The sequence below is a fragment of the Aulonocara sp. 'chitande type north' Nkhata Bay genome, linkage group LG5, assembly GCF_057382095.1.
Source record: "Aulonocara sp. 'chitande type north' Nkhata Bay isolate Kocher_YH1m ecotype deep benthic linkage group LG5, A_spYH_male_GT1.1, whole genome shotgun sequence".
Lineage (NCBI taxonomy): Eukaryota > Metazoa > Chordata > Actinopteri > Cichliformes > Cichlidae > Aulonocara > Aulonocara sp. 'chitande type north' Nkhata Bay.
This window is the reverse complement of record NC_141348.1, coordinates 4,508,524-4,535,502: the sequence shown is the minus strand read 5'-3', so window position 1 is coordinate 4,535,502 and position 26,979 is coordinate 4,508,524. Positions and strand designations below refer to the sequence as shown.

Below are 26,979 nucleotides of genomic sequence, written 5' to 3'. Positions count from 1 at the left end.
AAATGGGGATTTTATGCTTTTATCCCTATGTAAATCATTACAATTATGTGATTTAACTGGTATTTAAAGGGTTAAAATTATGAATTTGATTGAAATTTTGATTTTCATGAACAGCCCTGATGCTAATCTAAAAAATCATGTAAAAAAAACTGGACATTTATAGCATTTTGTAAATGTAAACAAGGGGTGGCCACTTTTGGCCACGAACAAGCTGAAAGGGGTTTTTTATGTTTTTCTGCCACTGCAGAAAAAAACAATGTTGCATAAATGTCATTGATGGTGTAAATTATTGCTATGCATCTAACCTTCATCATGGTTAGCAAATAAATCAGATGGCATGTATTATTTAGAAAAAAAACTGGGATTTTATGATTTTCTCTATTTATGAGTTGTTATGATTATGTGCTCTAACTGGTATTTAAAGGGTTAAATTTCAGAATTTTAATGAAATTTTGATTTTGATGAACAGCCCTGATGCTAATCTAAAAAATCATGTAAAAAAAACTGGACATTTTTCTTAATATATAATAATTTTATAGCATTTTGTAAATGTAAACAAGGGGTGGCCATTTTTGGCCACGAACAGTCTGAAAGGGGTTTTTTATGTTTTTGCTCTCTCTGCACTAAAATAACAATGCATTATAATCAATGTTGATGTGAATCAATTACATGCCCCAGACTCTACTATTAATAATACAAGAAATTTCAGTAGCAATGCAATTATATAAAATTGCGAGATTTGAGGTTGTCGTCCAGCTGGTGCAGTGGACAAACAAACTGGTGTTTAAAGGGTTAAAATATAAAAAAGTAATAATTATTTTATATTTATGGAAAGAACTGAAGTTACTTAAAAGCTTTATGCAAAAAAAAATGGCAACAAAACAAAATTAATAAAAAATTACAGACCTAATCTGTAGGTGGCCACTTGTGGCCACGAACAAGCTGAAAGGGTGGTGTTTTTGAACAGATTCAGAGGGTTAAGGGAAGAAGGAACAGAACCAGATATAAGAGAGGAGTGTACGATATTAGCAATCAGTGGGGCAAGAGACGGGAATGAGAGTTTGACCAGAATTGTCGGCAGTGGATCAAGTTTACACGATGACGACTTTAAGTAATTATGGAAGATGGCTGAGTTATTGTGGGAAGTTCAAAATTGGACAGAGAGGATGACAGCTGAGAAGGACAAAAAATGCAGATACATTTGACCATATCACAGGACGAGGGCAAGTGTTGATGAAGATTCTCAGTCTTGGTGTAAAACAAGTCCATAAATTTGTTGCAGACTGGCAGAGTGTGTATGTATGGCAAAGGTATCTGGGGGTTTAACAGTATTGTGTAATGTAGAAAACAAAGTGCGAGTGTTTCCTTCAGCGGATTCAATAACAGAGGTGTAGTAAGCAGATTTAGCATGATGAATAGCTTCTTTATAGTGTTGTATATGACTGAGATACATGTCCTTGTGAATAGTAAGTCCTGTTTTCCTGGAGAGACGTTCCAGGCGGCATCCAGTAGCTTTAAGTTGGCGAAGTTCAGATGAGTACCATGGTGCAGAGCGAGAGAAAGAAACAGTTCGAGTTTTTTGGGGAGCCAAGGTATCTAAGAGGTTGATAAGTTCATTGTTATAGTGAGATAGCAGGGCGTCTATGGAAGCTGAGGCATCAATGGTAGGTAAGTTATTAATGCCATGGGAAAGAGCTGATAGATCAATGCCCCTAATATTTCTAAAAGTAATTGAGCGGTTTTGTTTATTTTTGTATACTGGGAGACTAACACTGAATAAAACTAATTTATGGTCTGAAAGAGGCCAAAACAGCACAGTTCTTAGGGGTGACACCAATGCAGCAAACAAGATCCAAAATGTGTCCTTTGGAGTGTTTGGGAACATTCATATATTGGTGTAAGCCAAAATTGTCCAGACAGCATATAAAATCTCTTGTGGCTGAATTTGATGTGTTGTCCATGTTAAAAGCAGTAGTATATTTGGAGATAAGAGCAGGGTTTCAGCGAGAAAGTTAGAAAAAGCAGTTAAAAAGTCAGAGTTGATTTTAGGTGGACTGAACTGCTATAGGCGATCTAGTTACTTCATTAATGAATATAACGGTGGCATAACTCACAGGTATATGCTTTTAAATGAGATTAATGTCTATTTCACGTCCCTGCTCCTTACATTTAACTGTTTCATGAAAGTTGATGTAATAAGATGTTGCTATAAAGGTCTAGCTCAGGGGTCGACAACCTGCGGCTCCGGAGCCGCGGCTCTTTAGTCCTTACACTGCGGCTCCACGTGGTTTGGGAAAATAAATTAGAAGTATTTAGCTGAAGTGTATTTTATTTATGTTCTTTTATAACTTGTAGTTCTAAATTGAAAGATTATTGTGATATTAAAATATAAAAATAAAATTATATTCTATTATTATCGCTCAAAATAAGCGTCACATCAGCTCCACCGTGAACTGTGTTAAAACAAACACGCTCACGCCTCACAGACGACAGCTTACAGTCCTGTAAAGATAAAGTGACTTCGTACAGCCCCGACCTGCAGACGCTGTGCGCAGAGGTTCAGGAGCAGACGTCCCGTTGTAAACATATCACAGCAGACCCGACGATGTTTCCATGAACGCGCTTTTCAGCATCTCTTTATTGACCACTGTTCACACACGGTTGCTGTGCGCACACAGCCGGCTGTAGCTTTGCAGCTCACAGCCCGACACACACCAACACAACAGCACAGACGTTAAGGCGGCGAGGCATGATTGCGGGTGCCGCTCAGGTGTGTCGCCTCCCCTGCAGCGGTGCAGCAGACCACGCCCCGCCACACACATTAACCAGGTAAAATACATATTTAGGCAGAATTCTGCAAATATCTATTTTTCATTGTTTATATCTTTTTTATATATATATATATATCTTTTTTAAAAGTCAGGTCAAGGCTCCAAAAGCCCAAAGGCGATATAAGGGCGGCTCACAGCAGTTTTTGTTTGCTGGATCATTTTAGTTCAGCTTTCCTTTTGTTATATTTCTTTAAGAGTTCAAAATGTGTTAGTTACATAAATAAAATGTAATTTTCTCTGTAGCACTTCATGGATGTCATAAGCAGCACACCTTAGTTGTTCACACAAAGCATAAAGGTAAAAAACAGTATATACAGTGTTATCTTCATCTTAGATGTCACAAAGTATTTGTGGCTCCCAGAGTTTTCTTTTGCGTGGAAACCGGCTCCAAATGGCTCTTTGGGTCTTAAAGGTCGTGACCCCTGAACTAGCTTAAAACTGGCTGCAGTGTCTTGGCTAGCTATTGTCAGGGCTAAGGATAGGCTGCATACCTAGCTGTTCTTTAGCATGTTTAAGTTCCAGTTTCATTGAAGCTTTTGAATGCACATGACCTGAGCACTGAAGAAATAGCATCTTTTCCTCATAATAAACATGTTCTTTGTATTAAACCTCCAGTACCGATATCACTTATCCAGTCGCTTTCCCTCAGCTTTCACTCTGGTTCTTGGTCTGTGCAGATGCTTGCAAAGAACTGAAGTTGTGTTATCAGCATATGCAGTTGTTTCGGCCCTGGATGCTTTTCCACGTTTTTTATCTCGTCTTTGCACAATAAAAATAAATGTCCATGTCCACGCTCTGGACTCACTGTTTTTCTCCTCTGACACCTGAAATGAAATCAGCTGATCAGAGTGAGAGCAAGAACTGACAAGTGGGAATTGGAGTACTGGGAACCAGTTTTCTTCAAGAATCCGATTCCCCAAATATACTCAGAATGACCGAACTCCACTTAGACTCATGACATTTGTTTTCTTTCTCTGTGTGTGTGTGTGTGTGTGTGTGTGTGTGTGTCTGTGTGTGTGTGTCTGTGTGTGTGTGTGTGTGTGTGTGTGTGTGTGTGTGTGTGTGTGTGTCTGTGTGTGTGTGTCTGTGTGTGTGTGTGTGTGTGTGTCTGTGTGTGTGTGTGTGTGTCTGTGTGTGTCTGTGTGTGTGTGTGTGTGTGTGTGTGTCTGTGTGTGTGTGTCTGTGTGTGTGTGTGTGTGTGTGTCTGTCTCTGTGTGTGTGTGTCTGTGTGTGTCTGTGTGTGTGTGTCTGTGTGTGTGTGTGTGTGTGTCTGTCTCTGTGTGTGTGTGTGTGTGTGTGTGTCTGTGTGTGTGTGTGTGTGTGTGTGTCTGTGTGTGTCTGTGTGTGTCTGTGTGTGTGTGTGTGTGTGTGTGTGTGTGTGTCTGTCTCTGTGTGTGTGTGTGTGTGTGTGTCTGTGTGTGTGTGTGTGTGTCTGTCTCTGTGTGTGTGTGTGTGTGTGTCTGTGTGTGTGTGTGTGTGTCTGTGTGTCTGTGTGTGTGTGTGTGTCTGTGTGTGTGTGTGTGTCTGTGTGTGTGTGTGTGTCTGTGTGTGTCTGTCTGTGTGTGTCTGTGTGTGTCTCTGTGTGTGTCTGTGTGTGTGTGTGTGTGTGTGTGTCTGTCTCTGTGTGTGTGTGTCTGTCTCTGTGTGTGTCTGTGTGTGTGTGTCTGTCTCTGTGTGTGTGTGTGTGTCTGTGTGTGTGTGTGTGTGTGTCTGTGTGTGTCTGTGTGTGTGTGTCTGTGTGTGTGTGTGTGTGTGTGTGTGTGTGTGTGTGTGTCTGTCTCTGTGTGTGTGTGTGTGTCTGTGTGTGTGTGTGTGTGTCTGTGTGTCTGTGTGTGTGTGTGTGTCTGTGTGTGTCTGTCTCTGTGTGTGTCTGTCTGTGTGTGTGTGTGTGTGTGTGTGTGTGTGTGTGTGTCTGTCTCTGTGTGTGTCTGTGTGTGTGTGTGTGTGTGTGTGTCTGTCTCTGTGTGTGTGTGTCTGTCTCTGTGTGTGTCTGTGTGTGTGTGTCTGTGTGTGTGTGTGTCCTTTCAGAAGGAAAACACTGGTGACCTGTTGATTGTGAGGGCTCAGCTGAGCCAGGCGGGGACGTACGTGTGCACAGCTCAGACCGTGGTGGACAGCGCCGCAGCCTCAGCTAAGCTGGTGGTTCGAGGTGAAACAGCTGTCCTCTGATGTCATACTCTCACTACTCTGCATTTACATAATAAGGCCTGTTTTGGTTTTGCTATATAAAACCCTGTGAGGTGACTGTTGTTGTGATTTGTATAAATAAAGATGAATTGAACTGAACATAGATTATAATGCTTGTGAGCATGAGTTTTAGATCACACTCAGAACACTGCCAAGCATTACCTGTGAGGGTCCCGTCTATGGACTCGTGTGATGTTTAAGCTAACACTGCATGGGAAGACAGCTTCAGGGCAAAGAGACCCATATGATAGCTTTCTGTTTTAATGAAAGCAAATGTAATTAAACTCACATAGTAGTTTTTAAAAAAGATGAAACTGTAGTTGTCACACTCATGTTTTTCAAAGACAGCACTTTATTCTATGCACTAAAGCCGCCTGTGTTTATTAAAGGCAACTCAAAGGTTTGGAAAGCTGCTGGACAAGAATAATCACAGAACAATGATAAGATGGGCAGTCACACTAAAGCAAGAAGATAATAGGAGGTGGATTTGCAAAGGAGAAAAGGGATCACAGGTTTTACTGGGGAGTAGCTCAACCTATACAGGTGTAATAAGTCTGGAGTTAGCATAGCGCCTCCTGGTGTTAAAGTAAGGATTTGGCATCTACGTAGCAGTAGGCAGACATCTGACATTGTGTGACGTGTGTTATGGTAAACCAACCTTTACTGCTTTACTCTGTCGATGTGGAGATTGTGTCATATGTTTAAACTTGTCTCTGGTTTGAACAGGACCCCCAGGACCTCCTGGAGGTTTGTTGGTGAAGAACGTGGCTGAGACATCAGTGGAACTCAGGTGGAGCCGTGGTTACGATAACCACAGTCCTATCGGCAAATACGTCATCATGGGCCGCTCTCCTCTGTCGTCTGAGTGGAGGAAGATGAGGACAGGTGTGTGTGTCTTTAACCATACACCTGAACAAAAGGAGTATTCTTGTTGTGCTTCTAGTAATAACAAAACCACAGTAATAACACAACCCACAATACAATGATAACAAGAATGCAGCAAAAGGATTTCATTCTCACGGAGTTTTTATCGATTGTTCTGAGATGTCAGGCTGATGTTGGTGTTCTCAGCTTTTTCATCACATCCCTGCTCAGAGACTCAGTCAGTCAGTAGCACACACTCCAGCCTCTCCAACATTGTTATAAATAACTCTGTTTTCTCTTCTGTATTTGTCATTTATCAGGTCTTGTAGATAACACACTGAGATGTTTGTCAGGACAGTTTTTACTGGAACTAAAAACTGTTGGAATTAAATGTATACAGCCCTGAATCACATGCGTACAGTCACATACAGACACTTTATATTTGAAGGTAAAGACCCAGAGAAAAACCCCAACAAACAGATGAGCCCCTGTTAGCAAGCCCTCCGTGACAACAGCGAGGAAACCTGCAGCAGAGCTGAGGGCAGACTCACACTGTGAAACAGGGAATAATGCTGACGATGAAACTCAGACGGACGTACAGGACGAGTGAAGATGGTGGCGATTCAAACATGTTGCTGTCCGTCTGCATGTCAGACTTCTTTAACACGCTTCTGATGGAAGCGCATACATGAAACCTGTACAGCATTAGTATCAGTATACTCACACACTCATCGGGTCGGGTTGTTATTAAAGTGAACTGGGTGTGTCTGTGTTCATACATTAGCACAGTGTTGGTCAGTAAAACTTTCCTATCAGTGTTTTTGATTGAAATAAACGTGTCACTGTGCACCAGATCCAGTGAACATTGAAGGAAACGCAGAGTCAGCTCGTGTGACAGGATTGATTCCCTGGACGGATTATGAATTCCAGGTTATCGCCAGCAACATCTTGGGCAGTGGAGAGCCTAGCATGCCTTCCCACATCGTTCGGACACTGCAAGCAGGTAAGTTGCACATTTGAGGTAGTTTGGACAGCTGTTCATGAACCAGATGTTTACATCAGAACCAGCTGGTTCGGAGCTGCCTTAGTTCTTTCTGGCACAGGTTCACCATGGTTCCTCTGGCCCGTACTGATATCGTAGCATCTTGCAGTTGATTTGTCAGCTCCTGTCACATCCCAGAGGACCTCTGTCGGACTGAGATCTGGTGTTACATCATTTGTGTGAAATGAACGCACCCCACGTACTTTTCCTTTCCGTCACTCTGACGTCGGGGCAGTCAGCGTTTCAGTCTCCACTCCACACTCTGCGGTCCACTCCAGCCCCAACGTCACTGAAAAAAGGGAGAATCTGATTACTGAGTGGCAGCAGCTGCCCTGGCACCACCCCTCCACTGCAGCGGAGCCAGAGACACCCGCCCCCCCCAACCCAAGACAGAGAGCTAAATTCAAAGACAACCTGGAATTGAAAAAATGACGTGGAAAGCCAAAATGCCATCTAACTCAAAATGATAGTAGTTTATATGGCTTCCATGTGCTGTGTGTATGCTAATCCGGACATATTCCAAATGCCTGATGGTGTCCTGATCATCTGCTCCCAGGTCTGGACCATCGCTGAGCTCAGGCTGGAAACTCTTAGGTACAGAAACATGTGCTAAAGATGTTGTGTTGGATTGAGGTGTGGTGAGCTTGGAGGCAAGTTCATTGGATCAATTCCTTCATCATCCAGGAAGTGCCTGCAAGCTCTCACATCCTCATGCACCAGGAGGAGCCAGCGTAGGGTCTGACAGCAGGTCCAAGGATTGAGCCGTTGCACTGTAGAGGTCTGTGCATCCTCCTCCCCGGACCATCAAACCGCTCACGTTAAACAGTGTCACAGGCAGTATATATGCCCGTGTACAGCACCATTCATTTCATTAACACTGACGCATATGAAACTGATTAACAACCCACTCTCCTGAGCAGGAAGTTTCATTGATTTGATGCTGTACTCTATTTTTTCTGAGAGTATATAAATACTAAAAAAGATTTGGTGTGTCACTGTCTCTTGAAAGCAGTACTTTCCAGTTTTCAAAGGCACTTTGGTACATTGATCCACACTCGTGGTTCATCTTGTGTCTTTGTCCTGTTGGCCCTCAGCTCCCACTGTGGCCCCGAGTGGACTGGGAGGTGGTGGAGGAGACCGTGATGAGCTCATCGTTACATGGACGGTGAGTGGAAAGGCCAAATGGGTTTTCTCTATTTTCCAAACAGAGCTGAATTTAGGTTCATATGTTTTCAAAGTTTTTCATTCATTCGTTAACAAATAGTCATTTTCTTTTCGTTTCATTCATAAAATGTAATCTAGTATCAGGTTAGTTGTTACTGTTTCATTCTAGTGTTATGGGCCAGGTTATTGTCGGGTGTTCCAGTACAAACAGATACTGTGATTTTAGAGGCAGTGTTAATGAGACCGAGGTGTTAATCGTCCACTCTTGGGCCAGACCCAAAACGGTGGTATTCCGATTACAAGTAGGAAACAGTATAAGACACTTACAGAGATTCAATTAGACAGAAAGACAGAAACACGAGCAGTTAACCATGATCAGTACTGGAGATACTGTGGTATCACTGTGATCATGATGGTGTTACTGGGACAGCTGGGTTCAGACTTGGTGTGTGAGGATGTCTGATTTTGTCTCCAGCCCATGGCCAGAGAATACCAGAACGGTGACGGCTTCGGGTACATCTTGGGGTTCAGAAAGAAGGACACATCATCATGGACAGAGGTGCGAGTTCCACGTGTAGAGTCCTCTCGACATGTTTACTACAACAGCAGTCTGGCAGCGTACACTCCCTTTGAAGTGAAGATCAAAGCTTATAACCGCAAAGGAGAAGGCCCGTTTAGCCAGGTGGCTGTGGTGCACTCTGCAGAGGAAGGTGAGTACCGCTGACGTTCAGCTACTTCCACCACGGTGTGATCATTGTGGCAGATGTCCCAGTGTCCGTCCGAACTGCTCTGATCGCATCACTGCTTTGTACAGAAGTAGTTTGTGGTGGATGTGCTTGTGCACACGAAGATGTCGACTGGTTCACTGTAAACGTTGAACTGACTCAGTGACTCTGAGCTCACCTGCACAGCGTTCTGTTTAAATGACATGAATGAACCAAGAAACTGTTTCTTACTAAACACGTTTGTGGGACCACATGAGAAGTGTGCCACGGTTCCTGTTTCCAGTGTAATCTGCTTCTATCATGGAACCAGTCCACCATCCCACCACATCCCAGCTGTAGATATGAGGTTTGAACACTGCTCAGATACTGTGTGACATTCAGTCAACAGCAGGTTGGTATTCAAAGCTGAATGTACTGGTTTCTACTCTACCAGAGCACTCTGAAGTGAACGTCCAGTTTACCAGCAGCAGCATCTTAGCATGTTGGACTTAAAACACACACGAGGTAGTTAGGGAGGTGAAATACACCAGGTGATTACTCAGACAGGTAAAAGAACACAGAGACAAGACTGATTTGCACAGGAGACGCAGAGGACAAGAAACAGAAAGAACCTGGTATCAAGAAAGCATCCATCCATTCTCCTCCTCATGTCTGAGTTTGTGGAGCAGGAATACAGAAACGCAGACGCGCTAACTCGAGTGTACAGAGCTGGAACTGAAACCACCGCCATGAACAGCTTCTGTAGCTGTTCATGGCTGACTGAAGTCTAGCCTAAAGAGGTCTCAAACTGTGGGAGTGCACCCATGCCTCTTTAACTCAGCTGCAAAGACTTTCTCATTATTACTGCAGTCTTGTTCCAGCCGCGGTCCTGCCTCTGTTTGCAGAGCTGACACTCAGTGTTTCTGAATAAACTCTAGATACTGGAAGTCTCACCTGAATGTTTAATGAGGACATTAGCTGAAGCTCCCAACCTGCACGTCTACAATACATAATCTATATAAGCTCAATTGGTTCTATATGTCGTTAGCAAGTTTACACATCTGTGTACTTAATTAAGACAAGACACAGTGGTGTGTACAGTCAGCTCCTACTTCACTTGCAGGTCCATACACCATTCTTATACTTAGAGACATGAGACAAACAACATTTCAGATCCATGCACGATGGAAGGCTGTGAGAGCACGGGGCAGGGATCAGTTTCCAGTGTTTCTGAAGATCACAAGAAGATTTCTAATGTAACTCCACCTGCAGTCTTTTCTGTAACCACTAGAGGGCAGCCATAGTTTTAGAAAGGGTCACAGTCAGCTCACTTACAACTTGACTGATGGTAGTAGTCCATGTAATGAAAAGCCTGATACATATGGGCTGGTTAATCAAGCACAGTAAGAACATGGTCAGCAAAGCTGCAGCAGAAAAGTGGACAACACTGTAAGAGTATATAATTATGTGAGACAGTGCACATACTGCACATTGCTAACCTTTTACACTCTGGCTGACTCCTCACAGAGCCAACCGTGGGACCTTCCAGCATCAATGCCACGGCACTGTCCGCCTTTGAGATCCAGGTTTCCTGGGAGCCTGTGCAGCAGCTCAGCACCAATGGCATCCTGAGAGGATACGAGGTGACGAACTCAGTGACTTCATCCCTGTAAAGCAGCATAGCCTGTAACTATCACAAATATGTGGACAACTGAGAAAACATATCGTGCAGTCACAAAAAGCTGGTCTCTTAGGTGATAACTGTGTGTATGGGACACGCACGGCCTAAATGACCACAGTAAGGAAAACGTTTCAGTAAATAATGTTCAGAATATAACAGACCAGGAAAATGTCAAAGGAAAGGAAGCTAAATAACCTGACATATTGATAGCACACAGATAGCTGGAGCAGTAGCACAATGCATGCATACTCACAGTATGTGTGCTCATTAAAGAGTGAATGCTCATCCACAGGGTGCAGCCATGTATCATCAATTTATATCAAACTACGAGCTTAAAAACAGCAGGAACATATATGTGGAGGAAATAATAGAAAATGACAGCAGTCTGATGGCTTTGTATCATGTAAAACCTTGTGTTATTTCAAACTTTGTCATGTGCTGTGGACAGCATGTGTGTCTGAAAGTGAAGGCTCTGAGTACTGTTCACATGGAGTTTATAAGACAACATTAATAATAATAATAATACCTTTGAAGAAACCCAAGGACGCTTTAAAAAGAGTATAAATGTATAAGCTGAAGAAAGACGAGTGAAAGGTCTGTAGTGATGTGTCTTTGTGCGTTAACAGATCCGGTACTGGCGGCAGCACGAAAGAGAAGCAGCAGCGGACCGCGTGAGGACGGCGGGCCTGGAGCCGACAGCCAGGGTGTCCGGACTTCGACCCAGCACTCGATACCACGTCGCTGTTCTGGCATACAACAGTGCCGGCACAGGACCGCCCTCGCCACGCACCGCCGTCACCACCAGGAAACCACGTACGGGTGCAGCGCTCTCTGTTAGAAAGATGACAGCACAGAGCACGTAACATAAAGCAAAGACAACTCACTCACAGAGACGTCTGCTCTCACACCCGTGCAAAGGACACACGAACCTTTCAGACGACTGCGTTTAAATTATGCAGGTGTAACATCCAGCTGGCTGCTCGTTGGTGTTTGCTCTTCACGATAATACATCTCAGATAATGAGAATGTCATGAACACATTTATTTCTTGTAATTTAATCATAAATGTCATATTTTATATCTTCAATATTCATTACATGTAAGTGACTCAGGACTTATTTTGAATGACAGCTCATTAAAATCAGATTAATTCAATGTTTCTGTCCTGGAGGCGAGCAGGCCCCAGCACAGTGATGCCCGACAGGAAACCATCCTGCTTTGCTTCTGCTGACTGAGTCAACCACGTGCTTTTATAGGAGAGTTTACTCTGCTTACTAAAGTTAAAGCAGATCTGAAGCTTTAATCACTTCAGATGCAAATGTTCCCTTTGGAAGCTGCATTCATGGAGCAGCTGTAAAGCTGCGTCCAGCAGTCTGTGCTCTTCTAATCACCACTCTGTCTGGTGTGACTTTGTTATACAGGGTCAATACCCTCACAGTGATACACATGAAAATGGCTGCTGTTACTCAGGATGCATCATTTCTACTGAAAGGGATGAGCTCGATTCTTTTGAAATGTGCTTTTTCCTTCTCAGCTCCCAATCGTCCTCCGGGCAGCGTGTCGTGGAAGGCTCACGGCTCGCGGGTCACGGTGAGATGGGACCAAGTGACAGCCATGCACAACGAGTCAGCCATACTGGGCTACAAAGTGAGTCCTGGATCTAAATACGATTTATGTTATTGATCCCACATGTGGAGAAATAATCCGAGTGTTTGCTAGGCAAGCGCGTTGCATAGTCTTAATGCATAAGAGCTGGGCCAGGCTGTTACAGAAGTAAGCTGCTGCCTGTCCGGTGATGCAGATGGTGGTCGAGATTAGCTGTGATACACTTTCACCACCCTGTACCAGCAGCGTCACATCTGCAGGTGTTTGCAGCGTGCAGCCAATCACAGAGCCAGCCTTCCTGATCAGTTTATTTGGTCTTATTCAGTCCTGAGCACTCTCTGTGCATGCATGCTGAAGCATCATCAGCTTCTCACATTTTGGAGTTTCCCCTGGAAAATCTTAAATGGTTGTGACCCTGAGAACGTTGTTATCTTCTCCTAATATTCATATGGAGTACACGTTGATACCTGTCACCCACCTGCATGCTTATTAACAATAATAAAAGACTTGTAGTGGGATTGGGATACCAGTCAGCAGGATGGTCTACACTGGCTGCTTGACCAAGTGCAGGAAAGCCCATTAGTCTGAGCATGTCTCCAACGTGGCCCAAGGACATTTGATCTGTGCTTATTTTAAACTGCAGCTTTTGTTCATTTGTAATGGTCCAACGTGTTCTGTCACTCTGTGGGCAGGAGGTGGTTGATATGCTTTATACATTTGAATCTGTATTTACGGTCGGAACTTAAAGCCACTTGCATGTAGCATGGTTTACAGTACTTGTGACTTAAAAGAAAGTTTGTAACAGTCGATCATAAGAAAAGAGCAAGCCTGCGATCAGAGCTCACAGCTGGACAGTTAGCAGTGCTGTGATTTGGCTTTGGGAATATAAAAATGTTATCCTGGGGAAAATCCTTCTTTTTCCTCCAGCATTCAGGGACTCGAGGATTGTCATGTCTGTATTCTGAGCACATACAGGTGTGTTGGATTAACTGCTTTCTTTCTGCTGCAGCGCTCATGCTCGGTAAGGTTCATCGTGAAACAGCTCACCTCATCGTGGAATTATGTGAACCAATAAACTGGCTGTAAAACAAAGTCAAAGATCTTGTTTATAAGCTTGTGTCATGTTATAATCACCCAAAGATAACTTTATCAAATCAACAGATAAACACTGTAAAAAGACTTTGTTCTGTCTCCAGGTTCTGTACAAGCACGAGGACCAGGCAGCTTTGAAGTTTCTGGACAAGACGAAGACGTCAGTGAGCCTGCCGCTGCCCAAAGACAAGGCTTACATTGTGTTGGAGATTTGGTCATGGGGCGAGGGCGGGGACGGGCCAGCACACGAGATTATTGTGTCCCGGGATTCAGGTGACAAATCAGGAAGCACAAACCATATATTTCTCCGGTTTAATAGTTCATTAGTTAAAAAATAGTGCAAATAATGAAAGGAAAACACTTTTTGCTCCCTGGCTGTGTTACATTAGGCCAGATTTGCTTCGTGGTTTCCAACACAGGCCTCTGCTGCAGCATCGTCTCCACGCAGTCTAAAGGTTTCTAAACTGTACAGACTCTGTTAGCTATGACAGAGTCTGCTCTAGTCTTCTTGAGGGAAACCAGCCACATGGATTTTGTGCCCCTGTATTTCCATTGGTGAAGGCAGTGATTCCAGAGCCTCTCAGTGATACACTCCCCTCCTCAAAGACTTGTTTTAGCTGTCACTTCAGTCCTCTGTGGTCTTGCAGGCCTTTTCACGCTGCTCTGCTTTTTTTAAGGTTGAGGTCGATTTGGAAAGTTTTCATAGCTTTTCCAGCCTCGTGATTGGGTCCTTCACTTATATTCACGATGACAGTGAAAAAATGAGCAGGCCTCACTTGAATGTGGTTATTGGTCAGCTGTCCAGCTCATTTGAAGCCTGTTAACTTTGGGGACTGTGTATAGAAACATGTTTACTGTGCACTCTCAGGGACCAGTGAAAAGCCGTTATACAAACTCTATTCACCTTTTTACCTGTTTGCAGCACTTTGATTCCATGCACGTACGCTCTTATCGATAAATAGTTATGCAGAAGAAAAACGACCCCTGGAACCTGCATTTATCCAAGGCCATGTTATCTCCGAGATATGGTTTGATAAGGATATTTATAATGTTGATCATAAACATTTATGGCTTTAAATGTTAGCCGTTTAGTGCATGCTGGTTATAAATGAAGGTCAAGCCAGGAGATGTTTTTATTTGTGCACGTTTCTTGTTGTCGTCTAGGCTTCCATAGCTGTGATAGTAATGCTGTTTCAAGTCAGAGCTATAGCCACATGTACGCTGAGCTGTCCATGTGCTCTCTGTGTTGTAGGGACTGGTATGATGGTGCAGAAGGATGCCTCCTCCACACTGCCCTGTCCCCATGCCCACCTCCTCTCAGGCTTGGCTCTGCTCATTTCTGCGGTGGTGTCAGGCCTGTGATCTCGGCCAGTCGGAACTTTTTCTTATGGGTGGCTTGAAACTAATGCTCTCCTTTATGGATAGGTGGGTGTGGGTCCGGGGGTGGGAAACACGGGGATTCGCTTTTAATAATGACAAGGATCTTTGTAAAATGTCTGCAGGAGGTATTATGTTTGTGCACTGCTCTCAGTATAAACCATGCCTTACTGGGACACATGTGGCTGACACATGTGTCCTTGAAACTGTAGTTGGCAGGACTTCAGGTGTAAATGTAATAATAGAGTCAACGTGGTGGAGGTCTGCGTGTTCACACTGAGGGCAGGTTGCTTACTGAGTCTACAGGTGATGTTAGAGCATTTGTCACTTTACCAACTGAACGTGTGACGAAATACCAGAGAGGCTGATGGTCAAGCGTTCTGCTAAACCTGCCAGGTGGCGAATTAGAGACAGAATCCAGCTCTTTCACCTGCGTCTCCTGTTTGAATCACAAAGTGCTTCTCTTGTTGCTCACAGTGTGAACACAGCATAAACCCGAGGCTCTAAAGAACTGCTAACTGTTGTTTCCAGCTACTGTCTCTGTGCTTGTCTCACGTGTCTAGATGATTATTATACTGTTTGATGTCTTGTTTCATTTCAGGGAATTGAAATTTGATTGTATTTAATTCTTTGTTGATGTTTTTTTTGTTTTTTCTTTGAATCGTTTTGACAGGAATGTAAAAATACTTGTGTTTGTGTTTCTCGGGTTTACTCTCAGTGTCTCTTGTGCTGATAGGCTGAGATGAAAAGGCCAGAGCAGCAGGGATGGATGACCGATCACCAAAGTTATCAGCAGTGTTGTAAACTGTCCTCACTGTAACCCCGTTATCAGCTCTTATGTAACGATTCTGCTCCACCACACTTTACAGGAAACATGTGGCCGCTGTCATGTACATTTTTATCTACAGCTCGAGAGTTAAGATCAAACATACACGTCACGTGCTGAAAACTGCTGTTTTTTTATTATTTTGTTGTTGATATACTCAGAACCTTTGACTTGGTTTGAATGGTAGCTGCTGCTTTGGTCTAAGCTGTTGGCAGGAATGCATCGTTTTGCTTTTCTACCCGTAAAACACTGCAATGCTTCAAACTGAGTTTGTACTGGACGAGGTTCTGTTGTTATTTTACATCTGTACCAAATGTTATTGCTAATGCATGCAGCGCTTAATATGCTGTTCATTGTTAATACAGTCTGTTCCTAAGTCAGTAAGTGAGAAGTCACACTGGTGGATTTTTACATTCCTGTGTTACGTCAGTCACACTGTCTAATGCTGAGTCATCGCCATCACTTTCCCCTAATCCCAACCATATATAGTAGCATTGTAGGATAAGTTTTCTAACATCATTTTATTGTAATATCCCCAAATAATCTCTTAAAGACATAAAATCCCCCTTTTAGCCACATCACGGTTTCTTAATAATCTGCTCAGAATAATCATGGAAATAGTTCTGCTGTCCTTACACAGGATAACAATCAATACATGACTGATAGCTATACAATGCAAAAGGCTTAATAAGAGAAACTGATGCTATGAGAGGAGGCTGGGGAAGCTTCAGACAGGGAGCGTGAGTATGAGTCACTAGCTTGCTTTTCTCTTTGCTGGTGTCTGATGGCACCAAGCGTAGTGGTTGTCAAAAGGCTAGGAAGGGGGATTAATTAACTATGGAATAAAAACAGATTAAAAATAAAAGACTCAATATGGTGGACTGAATAGACTTCCATACTCATGCAGATATGTGCAAGCCACGCTGAATGCACCACCTTGCTAAAGCAGTGTTGGGGTATGGATGAGCCTCGCCATCCAGGCCCAGCCAATAAGTCACTGAGCCCCTTAGCTGAAATCTGAAAGTACACTTCTACTACAACTTACACAGATGAATATCATTTGGAAATGAAAACCTAAACACCCTAATGCTGATAAGCTATTGCAGCGCAACTAGAGATCAATGTTTGGTGGAGCAGCTTTGGAGCAGATTTCCCCAAGAGTGAACTATGAGCAAATGGTTGCATATACATGCCGTTTTTGTTTTGGGGTTTTTTGGTGAATAAAATGACTTGAGATGACCCCCCCCCCCCCCCCTTCCTCCGCCTCCATATAGGTTGGTTGCACAGAACATATGGTCTACTGCCTAAGGTGAGAAATATCTCCTCACCTTCTGCATGCAGTGTTGAGATGCAGTTGATGGAAGATGAACTTGAATGTTAGTATTTATGCTGCGAGCGCTTCTTGGCTTACTTAAGGAAGCTGTGGAAGCAGTGGATCACCATCTCTGTGTCAATCCAAGAAGATTGCAAAGCATTTAAGGCTATTACTATAGTTTTTTAACCTATCAGAAGAAGGTCACTTAAGCTTTTATCCCCCCATTCAGCCAAAGGGGAGAATGAGAGGTGCAGACATGTGCCGACAATCAGAGGATTTCAGATTCATTTATTTTTTTGACATCCTGTTATTTTCAGCTGACATTGAGAGACAACTGAATTTGGCTTTACCTCAGAGATTCTTGAATCCTTGCGCACAAGTTAAAAGATGCATTTGAAGCCTGGGGAAGCAAGAGTGGCCCAGGGAGCGATTTCATCTAGCATAAACAGAGGACAACAGAGACAGCGCTCCCAGCTGAGCGAGAGATTTACATGCTGTTTGCGCTCACCAGAGCTTACAGATGGTACAGACTTGTATATGTGAAAAGTGTAAATCAAGCTCTTGCAATTGCACAGCACTGAGCTTGAAGCTGGAGCGAGAATTGCCAGGAGAATAGGTTGTAGTCCTAACAGAAATGCTATTACACCGTAGAACTTCATGGATGATGATGATGATGGGATTGAAGAAAATGTTCCCCAAAATCAAAATGACTGAAAGGCAACCAACATGTAAAACGACACAATCGCACGAAAGGCGAAAACACTTTGTTTTCACTGACTGCTGCAAAAGAAAAGGCCAGCTCAAGGAGACAGCGCTCCCAAGGTGGAAGCTGGCGGAAAGATTAAATCCAATCCAAGAAAACAATTAATCCACTGCTTCCCTCCAGATTAGCTGAAGAAATAATGAAAATCACTCACCCCAGAAGAATAACCTCCAAACTATGCAAAGTAATTTCCAACACTGATGTATCTATCGCGCTACCAACACTCAAATGGGAAAATGACCTGGAGTGCTCCCAATAACTCCCAATACTCCCAATAACATTTTCTCCATGACCAAAAATGCAAACATACACAGTATAAATCAATTCACCCCCAACACAAAGGATAATGTTTAAAATGGGTTTAGGGAGCACAGACACTTGTTCACGGTGCACTTCAGGGAGGTCAGACGATTACTTCACCCATGTGGTGTGTGTATAATCATCAGTAGTCACTAGTGATCACGTGATTTCCCTTTTTAATATAAATAACATGTTTAATGTCTGCAGGATGAAAATTGGATTTTTTTTATTAGAAATTCTACCGAACAATCAGGCTGGGGTCTAACCCTAACCCCAAAACATATTATTAGTAGTGCTGTCAATAGATAAAAAAAAATCTCGATTAATCACAATTACTTGATCAATAGCTTGGTTGCAATTACTTTTTTTCAACTTTATATTTAAGCCTGTAACTGACATCTAAACAACATAACTCAAAGAATGTTAAATGCTTAAATCCAAAGAGAGTTTGAATAGTCTTCTTCAGTCTGTCAGCACAGGTTCTCTCCTGTGAAATACAACTTTTTAACAACCCATATACTAATAGGTAAGTATACATATATAATAATATTAGTGCTGTCAAACAATTAAATTAAATTATTGAACTTAAGTGGGTCAAAAAGCATTTCCACTGGCGCAGACCTAGTTGTGGCATGAAGCTTGATATAGCTGAAATCAAGAGATGTAAGCTTCTGTCAGATGTTTAACTCAAGCCGTAAATAATACTGGTGCTACTAATGAATTTTTCACAGGTGTTTATTGGCCCAAAATAACTGGACCAACATGTGAGCACAGATAATGATAACACCTAGCTACAGCTATCTACGTACAGACAGAAAAAGATTTTTTCAAATGTTTGTGTATGTTAGCCACACTCGACTTAAGTGAGGTGATGAAGCAAATACGAAAAAATGAATCGTCACAGTCATTAGGTTTAAGTATAAAACAAAAACGTCACTAAATGTTTTGGTTGTCCACATGAATCATATACTGAAACACACCAAAATCAAGTTTCAGAACCAAACAGTGTAAAAGAGGTTTCCTGTGCTATGTTACTTGACCATCTGCGAAGCCTTCACTTTGGAAAAGAGGCTGAGAGCGACATGGGTGTGACACACAGACTCTTAAGCTATATCTCTGGTCTTTAAATACACTCAACAAAAATATAAACGCAACACCTTTGTTACTGCTCCCATTCCCCATGGGATGACGTAGAGACCTAAAATTCATTCCAGATACACAATATAACCATCCCTCCCAAACAGTGGTCACAAATCAGTCCAAATGTGTGGTAGTGGGCACATCTGCTATATTGAGATAATCCATCCCACCTCACAGGTGTGCCACATCAGGATGCTGATCTGACATCATGAGTAGTGCACAGGTGTACCTCAGACTGCCCACAACAAAAGGCCACCCTGGAATGTGCAGTTTTGTCTCACAGCAAAATGCCACAGATGCCACAAGCAATGAGGGAGCGTGCAATTGGCATGCTGACAGCAGGAATGTCAACCAGATCTGTCGCCCGTGCATTGAATGTTCATTTCTCAACCATAAGCCGTCTCCACAGGCGTTTCAGAGAATATGGCAGCACATCCAACCGGCCTCACAGCCGCAGACCTCGTGTAACCACACCAGCCCAGGACCTCCACATCCAGCAGGTTCACCTCCAAGATCGTCTGAGACCAGCCACCCAGACAGCTGCTGGAACAATTGGTTTGCACAACCAAACAATTTCTGCACAAACTGTCAGAAACCGTCTCAGGGACGCTCAACTGCATGCCCGTCGTCCTCATCGGGGTCTTGACCTGACTCCAGCTCGTCGCCGTAACAGACTTGTGTGGGCAAATGCTCACATTCGATGGCGTCTGGCACGTTGGAGAGGTGTGCGCTTCACGGATGAATCATGGTTCACATTGTTCAGGGCAGATGGCAGCTGAGAATGTCCCAGTTCTTGCATGGCCAGCATACTCACCGGACATGTCACCCATTGAGCATGTTCGGGATGTGCTTGACCGGCGTATACGACAGCGTGTACCAGTTCCCACGAATATCCAACAACCTCGCACAGCCATTGAAGTGGAGTGGACCAACATTCCACAGGCCACAATTGACAATCTGATAGACTCCATGCGACGATGTGTTGCACTGCATGAGGCAAATGGTGGTCACACCAGATACTGACCGGTTCTGGGTCCCCAGACCCCCAATAGCGCAAAAAACTGCACATTCCAGGGTGGCCTTTTGTTGTGGGCAGTCTGAGGTACACCTGTGCACTACTCATGATGTCAGATCAGCATCCTGATGAGGTGGGATGGATTATCTCAATATAGCAGATGTGCCCACTACCACACATTTGGACTGATTTGTGACCACTGTTTGGGAGGGATGGTTATATTGTGTATCTGGAATGAATTTTAGGTCTCTACGTCCATCCCATGGGGAATGGGAGCAGTAACAAAGGTGTTGCGTTTATATTTTTGTTGAGTGTATGAGGAACGTATTGCAAGAAGTTTAAGGTGGATGGACGGGTCAGCAGAACACTGAATTTTGGACCTAAGTCTCCAATGTTAGGTCCGGTCAGAGCAAGATCTTTTTTGTCCTGGTTGTGGAACACTGGACCAGGTCCTTATCCTCTTGAGAGTGTGTGAGAGTGGATGGGACCAACCTATGACCAACCTGTCTACATGTGTTCTGTATACTTCGATTCAGTTTTTTTCATATAGTGCCAAATCTTATCTTATCTTATCTTATCTTATCACAACAACAGTCGCCTCAAAGCGCTTTATATTGTAAGGTAGACCTACAATACAGTGTCTGTCTGCTGAAACCAAACTGGAAGCTGGTTCCACAGAAGAGGGGCCTGAAAACTGAAGGCTCTGCCTCCCATTCTACTTTTAAATACTCTAGGAACAACAAGTAGGCCTGCAGAGCGAGAGCGAAGTGCTCTAATAGGGTGATATGGTACTACGAGGTCATTAAGATAAGATGAGATGTATGTGAGGAGCTGTCACGCTGTCGAGGCGAGCCGTGTGGTGTTGGAGGGAAAAGGACCCAAAACGCAGGCAGTTGACTGATGCAAGTGACGTTTATTTGCAAGTAATAGGGTGATGGAACAGGCAGTGAGGAGTGAGGAATGACAAATGACTAAAGAAACCTAAACCGGGAAAACTAAATAACAAACCTGAGAACATACGAAACGGTGTGTGAGGCAGAGAGACGCAGAACCAACAACCAGCAGGAGAACACACAGGGCCTAAATACACACAGCAGTAATCAGGGGATGAGAGACAGGAGGGCAACACAGCTGGGAGGAATCAGAGCTGACGGGACAGAGGAAACGGAAACTGGACACACTCACATGAGACAGAGACCTTCAGAATAAAACAGGAAACTCGGACACAGAGAACCAGACAAGACACTGAACTGAACAGACAGATTCACACACAGACAGTGTGACACCATAGACAGAAGTGGGACCAGGGCAGGCACAGAACAGAAACCTAAGAAATGGCAAATCATAACAGAATACATACTCAGGATAAACAAAAGCATAAAGAGTCGTCAGACTCAGGACCATGACAGGAGCAGGATTTTGAATTCTGGATTTAACAGGGAGCCAATGAAGGGAAGCAATACAGGAGAATTCTGCTCTCTTTCTAGTCCCTGTCAGGACTCTTGCTGCAGCATTTTGGATCAGCTGAAAGGACAACTTGATAATAATGAATTACAATAGTCCAGCTTAAATGTTAAGAAATGCAACCAGTGCAAATCAAGTCAATTTGTAGTATCACTCTGAGGTTTTTTTTTGTTTTAATTTAACAGTTATATTTCACACATGCAAGAAAGCAGTCCTTGTTTAATATGCTCATTAAAGAAATTATACTGGTCCAAAATGACTCCAAGATTTCTTACAGTTTACCTTCTGTTAGTCTGTGAAACCAGCACCCCAATACATGAAGTATGGATTGACTCTCTGTTTGCAAAGTCCAGTTCCTGATGCTGAGTTTTACCAGTAGGCAGTGCAGATGGAGCTGCTGGGTGAGGAGTTCTAACTGCCTCTGATGTCCACCCCTCGTATGTCTGAGGAACCCTCACAGGATCTGGGCTGTTTGCCATGTTTGCACACATTCTCTGGTACAGACGGCACAGAAGCACACACACACACACACACACACACACACACACACACACACACACACACACATACATATTAATGAAACTTATACTTGGATTTTTATCTTTGATTAAGAGTAAAGATGATTTACTTTTAGCAAAAGCATGAACACCATGTTTCTAAGATTTTTACAGAGTAGAGTGACCTCAGTATTTTCCCAAACAAAGCAGGGAATTAGAGATCATCATTTGTGTGTCTTTCAGACATTCCTGAAGTTTAACTAACTGGTGAGTAGTGTTGGTCAAGTTACTTGAAAACAGTAATTAGTTACTTATTACAGATTACTTCTTCAAGAAAGTAAGATAAGATAAGATAACCTTTATTAGTCCCACACGTGGGAAATTTGTTTTGTCACAACAGGAAGTGGACAGTGCAAAAGTTATGAGGCAAAAATTAGGATACAATAAGAATAAATACAGTACACAACTGTACAGAATAGAATAAAATAAAATACTATATACAGTAGAATAAAATAAAATAAATATACAATAAGATAAAAATAGAATACAAATACAAATGCTATATACAACTGAGTAAAAATACAACGATGACAGAAAGGATTATTGCACTTAATCCCGTTACATTACTGATTACTTATTTTCAAAACTAATTGGTTACTTTATTACTTGGTTACTTTTTAAAAACATGATACACAACCTGAATACGTGATAAAGCAACAGACCTTTCAGGCCAATTCTATTTTTTCTGCCTAATCCATCATATGAAATTGAATCAAATAAAAAAGGCTCTTTTTAAAACTTGTTTTATTAGTTTTAATCTTTTAACTTTATAAGATAAGATAAGATAAACCTTTATCTGGTCATGGTAGAAAGTACAAGAGCAGTAAAAATGAAGAAAAAAAGAAAAAACAATAGACTAGAATAAGATAAGATAGAATAACATGCAGAGACAGGATGAAAGTTATCATTGTGTTTTGGATGTGTGTGTTTGTGTCACGGTTCTGGGTCAGCATTTTGAGTTTCTTATTATTATCATTATAGATCTGTTTCAGTTATTCTTGGTGAGGTGTCAGTTCTTAGGTTTTGCGTTCTCATGTGTATTGCAGTTTCTGTTCAGTGTCTAGTCTGTCTCTGTGTCATGTCTGCATCTTTGTTTAGTGGTTTCTTGTTTCCTGTCTCATTGTGAAAGTCTTTGTCTTATGTTAGTGTGTGCAGCTTAGCTCCCCCGTCTCATTAGCCCTGATCTCCCCCAGCTGTGTCTCCCTTCTGTTACCCATTCCCTGATTACCACCCTGTGTATATTAGCCCTGTGTTGTCCTCAACCCAGTGTCACGTCGTACCCTCAGATCCTGCCTGTGTGTTCCAGTTAGTGTTTTCATGTTTGGTTTCTGTTTTGTTGGTGCCAGCAATAAAGCTGTGGTTTTCAGTTATATTTCCGTCTCAGAGTCCTTGGATCCACATCTCCACCTCCCCGCACACAGAGCCCTGACAGTTTGTTGTGGAGTCTGTCAGCAGTGGGGAGGAAAGACCTGTGAAATCTCTCCGTCCCACACTGTGGGTGCCGCAGTCTCCCACTGAAGGAGCTGCTCAGTGCTGTCAGAGTCTGCTGCATGGGGTGGGAGATGTTGTCCAACAGGGATGACAGTCCCCGGCAGAGATGCTGCTGCCCCAGCAGACCACACCGTAAAAGATGGCTGAGGCCGCCACAGAGTCATAGAAGGTCTTCAGGAGTGGGCCCTCCACTCCAAACGACCTGAGTCTCCACAGCAGGTACAGCCTGCTCTGCCCTGTCCTGTAGAGGGCGTCTGAATTATGAGTCCAGTCCAGTCTATTGTTCAGATGAACACCAAGGTACCTGTAGCTGTCCACAGTCTCAATGTCCATACCTTGGATGTCCAGTGGTTGCAGTGGAGGATGTTTGTGCCTGTGGAAGTCTACCACCAGCTCCTTGTTTTTGCTAGTGTTGATCTGGAGGTTGTTCTGCGTTACTTGTAATGCGTTACTGTAATCCGATTACTTTTTTCAAGTAACGAGTAAAGTAAGGGATTACAATTGCAAAAACGGTAATTAGATTACAGTTACTTTCCCGTAGGAACGCTGCGTTACTGCGTTACGAAAACCGTGATTTTTTTTTTTGCGAGAATGTCTCATGACAGTGACGTAAGCGAGTGCGACGTTCGTGACAACAGCTGTGTGCAGATCAACAGTGGATCATATATCGAGTCCGGGAGAGAGTATGAGTGTGCAGCGTTTAAAGCGTGGAAGTACTGACCTTACTTTGAGTTTGATTCCATAAAAAGTGACAAAAACATTAGCGTCCATCGTGCGTGGGAAGAAAACTTCTTTTTACAGCGAAAAAACCCCTAAACTTCCGAGCAAGGACCGAGTAGCTACGACGTAATGGGAAACTCACAGAGAAACTCACGGATTCTTCCACTGACCGCGGCACACCTGCACCAGGGTAAACCTCCGCCTACCTCACTCCTGCTTTACAGGTGAAAATAGAGCAACACTCCCTGCCAGTGGCTGATGCCCTCAGCCGCTGAAAACGCTACGTCCAGGAGGGAAGTGACGGAAGGTGAGATAAGTGACGGAAGTGACGGGGAAAGGTAAGCGACCCATGTTGTAGGTGACGTCAGACGCCGGAGATTTGGCGGGGAAAAAAAAAAGTGAATGGTAGCATAGAGTTTAACAAAGTTTTTTCAAGCTTCAGTATTGCCAAATAAACTAACCAACTGTCATATAACTAACAACATCTGTCCTATCATCTCTAACACCCTGGAGGACAACGAGGAGAGTTTAGACGCTCTCCAAGATTACATCGACCGGTGCTTCGAAGATTTAGTGATGAAGAAGGCCCAGAGCGCGTCTTCCCCGGCCAAAGTTGAGACGGGCGATATCGCCCGGCAGACTCCCCCGGCACAACATCGCCTGCCAGCAAAGATATCATCGACATCCTGGAGTCAATTGATAAGTGATTGTCCAGTTTTGATGCAAGGCTGTCCCTGGTGGAGATCTTACACCGGGAATTTAAATCTCTAAAAGAATCCCTGGAGTTCAGCCAGCGGCAGGTGGAAACACTTGCTGCGGAAAACGTCACGCTACGGGACTCGGTCAAATCTCTCACCGAAAATGTGACCCAATTAAACATAGAAAATAAAAAAATAAAAGAGACCGTTATGGATTTACAAGCCCGTAGCATGAGAGATAATCTGGTGTTTTCTGGTATTCCAGAGTCTGCCGGAGAGGACCCGGAAACGACCGTGAGACGCTTCATTAAAATCCACCTGAAGCTGCCGGAGGACACGGTGAAAAACATAGGGTTCGATAGAGTGCATCACATAGGGGCTCCGAAGACAGGAAGACCACGTCCTATTGTAGCCAAATTCGGCCACTTTAAGCAGAAGGAGCAGGTGAAGAGTTGTGGCAGAGAGCTGAAAGGAACGGATTTCAGCGTGAACGACCAGTTCCCCAGAGAGATCCTGGAACGACGCAGGGTCCTCTTCCCAGTCAGACGTAGTTTTATCCAGAAAGGCTCCCGAGCTGTCATCGCCGTGGACCGGCTCTACGTGGACGGACAGCTCTACCGCGACCCCGGCATCACTCCATGGCTGTATTGACCGCACACCAGATAAGAATCCGCTACACTATCCTCTTCACTCACACTCTCTTGTATTAACTTTTGCTTAACTATGTAATTTCAGTTTGCTAATTTAGTATAACGTCACCGTCACTCTCCGCCAACGCTTTAATTGGAATGTTTCCGTTTTTATTTCTTTCCCTCTCTCCCTCTTGTCGCGCACCTTGCTCTTTGGTTTATTTGCTTCTCTTTTCTATCACTGCGTCGATCACCTGTTTCCCTATCCATCCACAAACGACACTGTCTATTTCTACATGCTTACTCTGCACGATCACGCACACACATGCGTTTAAAGGCAACACATTGACAACAGCCACACAGCGCACACAGATATAGGACACACGCACACATTTGCTGATATTAATTATTATGCACACACATAGTCAGACCTATGGAGCTTCTTACCATGCATTTTCTTCTCTTTACTCACCAAAAAAAAAAAAAGATGTGTTTCCATTTTCCTCACCCGTCTAAGCGAGACATACAGCGTACATCATTAGCCACAAACACACAACTATGGGCATGCTAAGATTTGTACATGGAATGTGCATGGAGCTGGCTCTAGGGAAAAAAGGTTAAAAATAATTAACCAACTTAAAAAATTACAGGCAGACGTTGTTTTATTACAAGAAACCCACATGCCTGTCACAGGTTTGAATAAACTTAAAACACCTGAGTTTCCTAATGTGTTCTCAGCCTGTTATAATTCTAGACAAAGGGGAGTAGCAATTCTAATACATAAAAATATTAATTTCACAGTACTCGATACAGTTATAGATCCAGAGAGCAGATTCCTATTCGTCAAACTATCTATACTTAACCAAAAGCTAGGTATTGTAAGTGTATATGGTCCAAATGTTGATGACCCCTCATTCTTCCACGGTTTTTTTAGTACACTCTCCGAACACCTAGATTGCACAATTGTTCTTGGAGGCGACCTCAACCTTGGACTAAATGAAGACATGGATAGGCTCAATACAGCAGGAACTCAGCGTAATTGGCAATCCACAAATATAATCAAACAGTATATGAGCGACTTTGGTCTTTGCGATGCATGGCGCTCTCTTCACCCCACCAGTAAGGAATATACTTTTTTCTCACATGTCCATCACTCCTACTCTCGTCTGGATTATTTTTTGGTTGGCAGCTCACTGCTGAACGACATTTCAGACACTGAGATTCACCCTATAGCTGTCAGCGATCATTCTCCTGTATCTTTAACACTAATGCAAAAGAATAATACTACGCCAAGTAAAAACTGGAGATTTAATACATCACTGCTCAAAGACGAAGATACTTTAAAAAAGACTGGACTCTATATTTAGGCTTTAATGACATTCCTAGAACATCAGCATCTGTCCTCTGGGAAGCAGGGAAAGCTGTGATGAGAGGTAAAATAATCTTTCTCATCACATAAGAAGAAAGAAGAAAACAAAAAAATTCAGGAACTAGAGAAAAACATCAAATCAAATC

At 43.2% G+C, this 26,979-nt stretch overlaps 1 protein-coding gene across 2 annotated transcripts in view; it reads left to right on the top strand.

Moving 5' to 3' along the window:
- The window catches only part of cntn2 (contactin 2), a 90,583-nt gene extending 65,394 nt beyond the window's left edge, over nt 1-25,189 (top strand). The window contains exons 14-24 of one of the 2 annotated variants that reach the window (XR_015128994.1): nt 4,860-4,980; nt 5,745-5,903; nt 6,736-6,885; nt 8,019-8,089; nt 8,564-8,798; nt 10,320-10,435; nt 11,100-11,286; nt 12,007-12,119; nt 13,274-13,442; nt 14,422-14,594; nt 25,101-25,189. Coding sequence is in view for 1 of the 2 variants with exons in the window: in XM_086291025.1 (XP_086147151.1) it covers nt 4,860-4,980; nt 5,745-5,903; nt 6,736-6,885; nt 8,019-8,089; nt 8,564-8,798; nt 10,320-10,435; nt 11,100-11,286; nt 12,007-12,119; nt 13,274-13,442; nt 14,422-14,531 (1,431 nt within the window). In the remaining variant the exon portion in view is untranslated. Of the gene's footprint in view, nt 1-4,859; nt 4,981-5,744; nt 5,904-6,735; nt 6,886-8,018; nt 8,090-8,563; nt 8,799-10,319; nt 10,436-11,099; nt 11,287-12,006; nt 12,120-13,273; nt 13,443-14,421; nt 18,907-25,100 lie in introns of those variants that run through there. The other variant, XM_086291025.1, reaches the window with a different exon arrangement.
- Nucleotides 25,190-26,979: the final 1,790 nt, after the last annotated feature.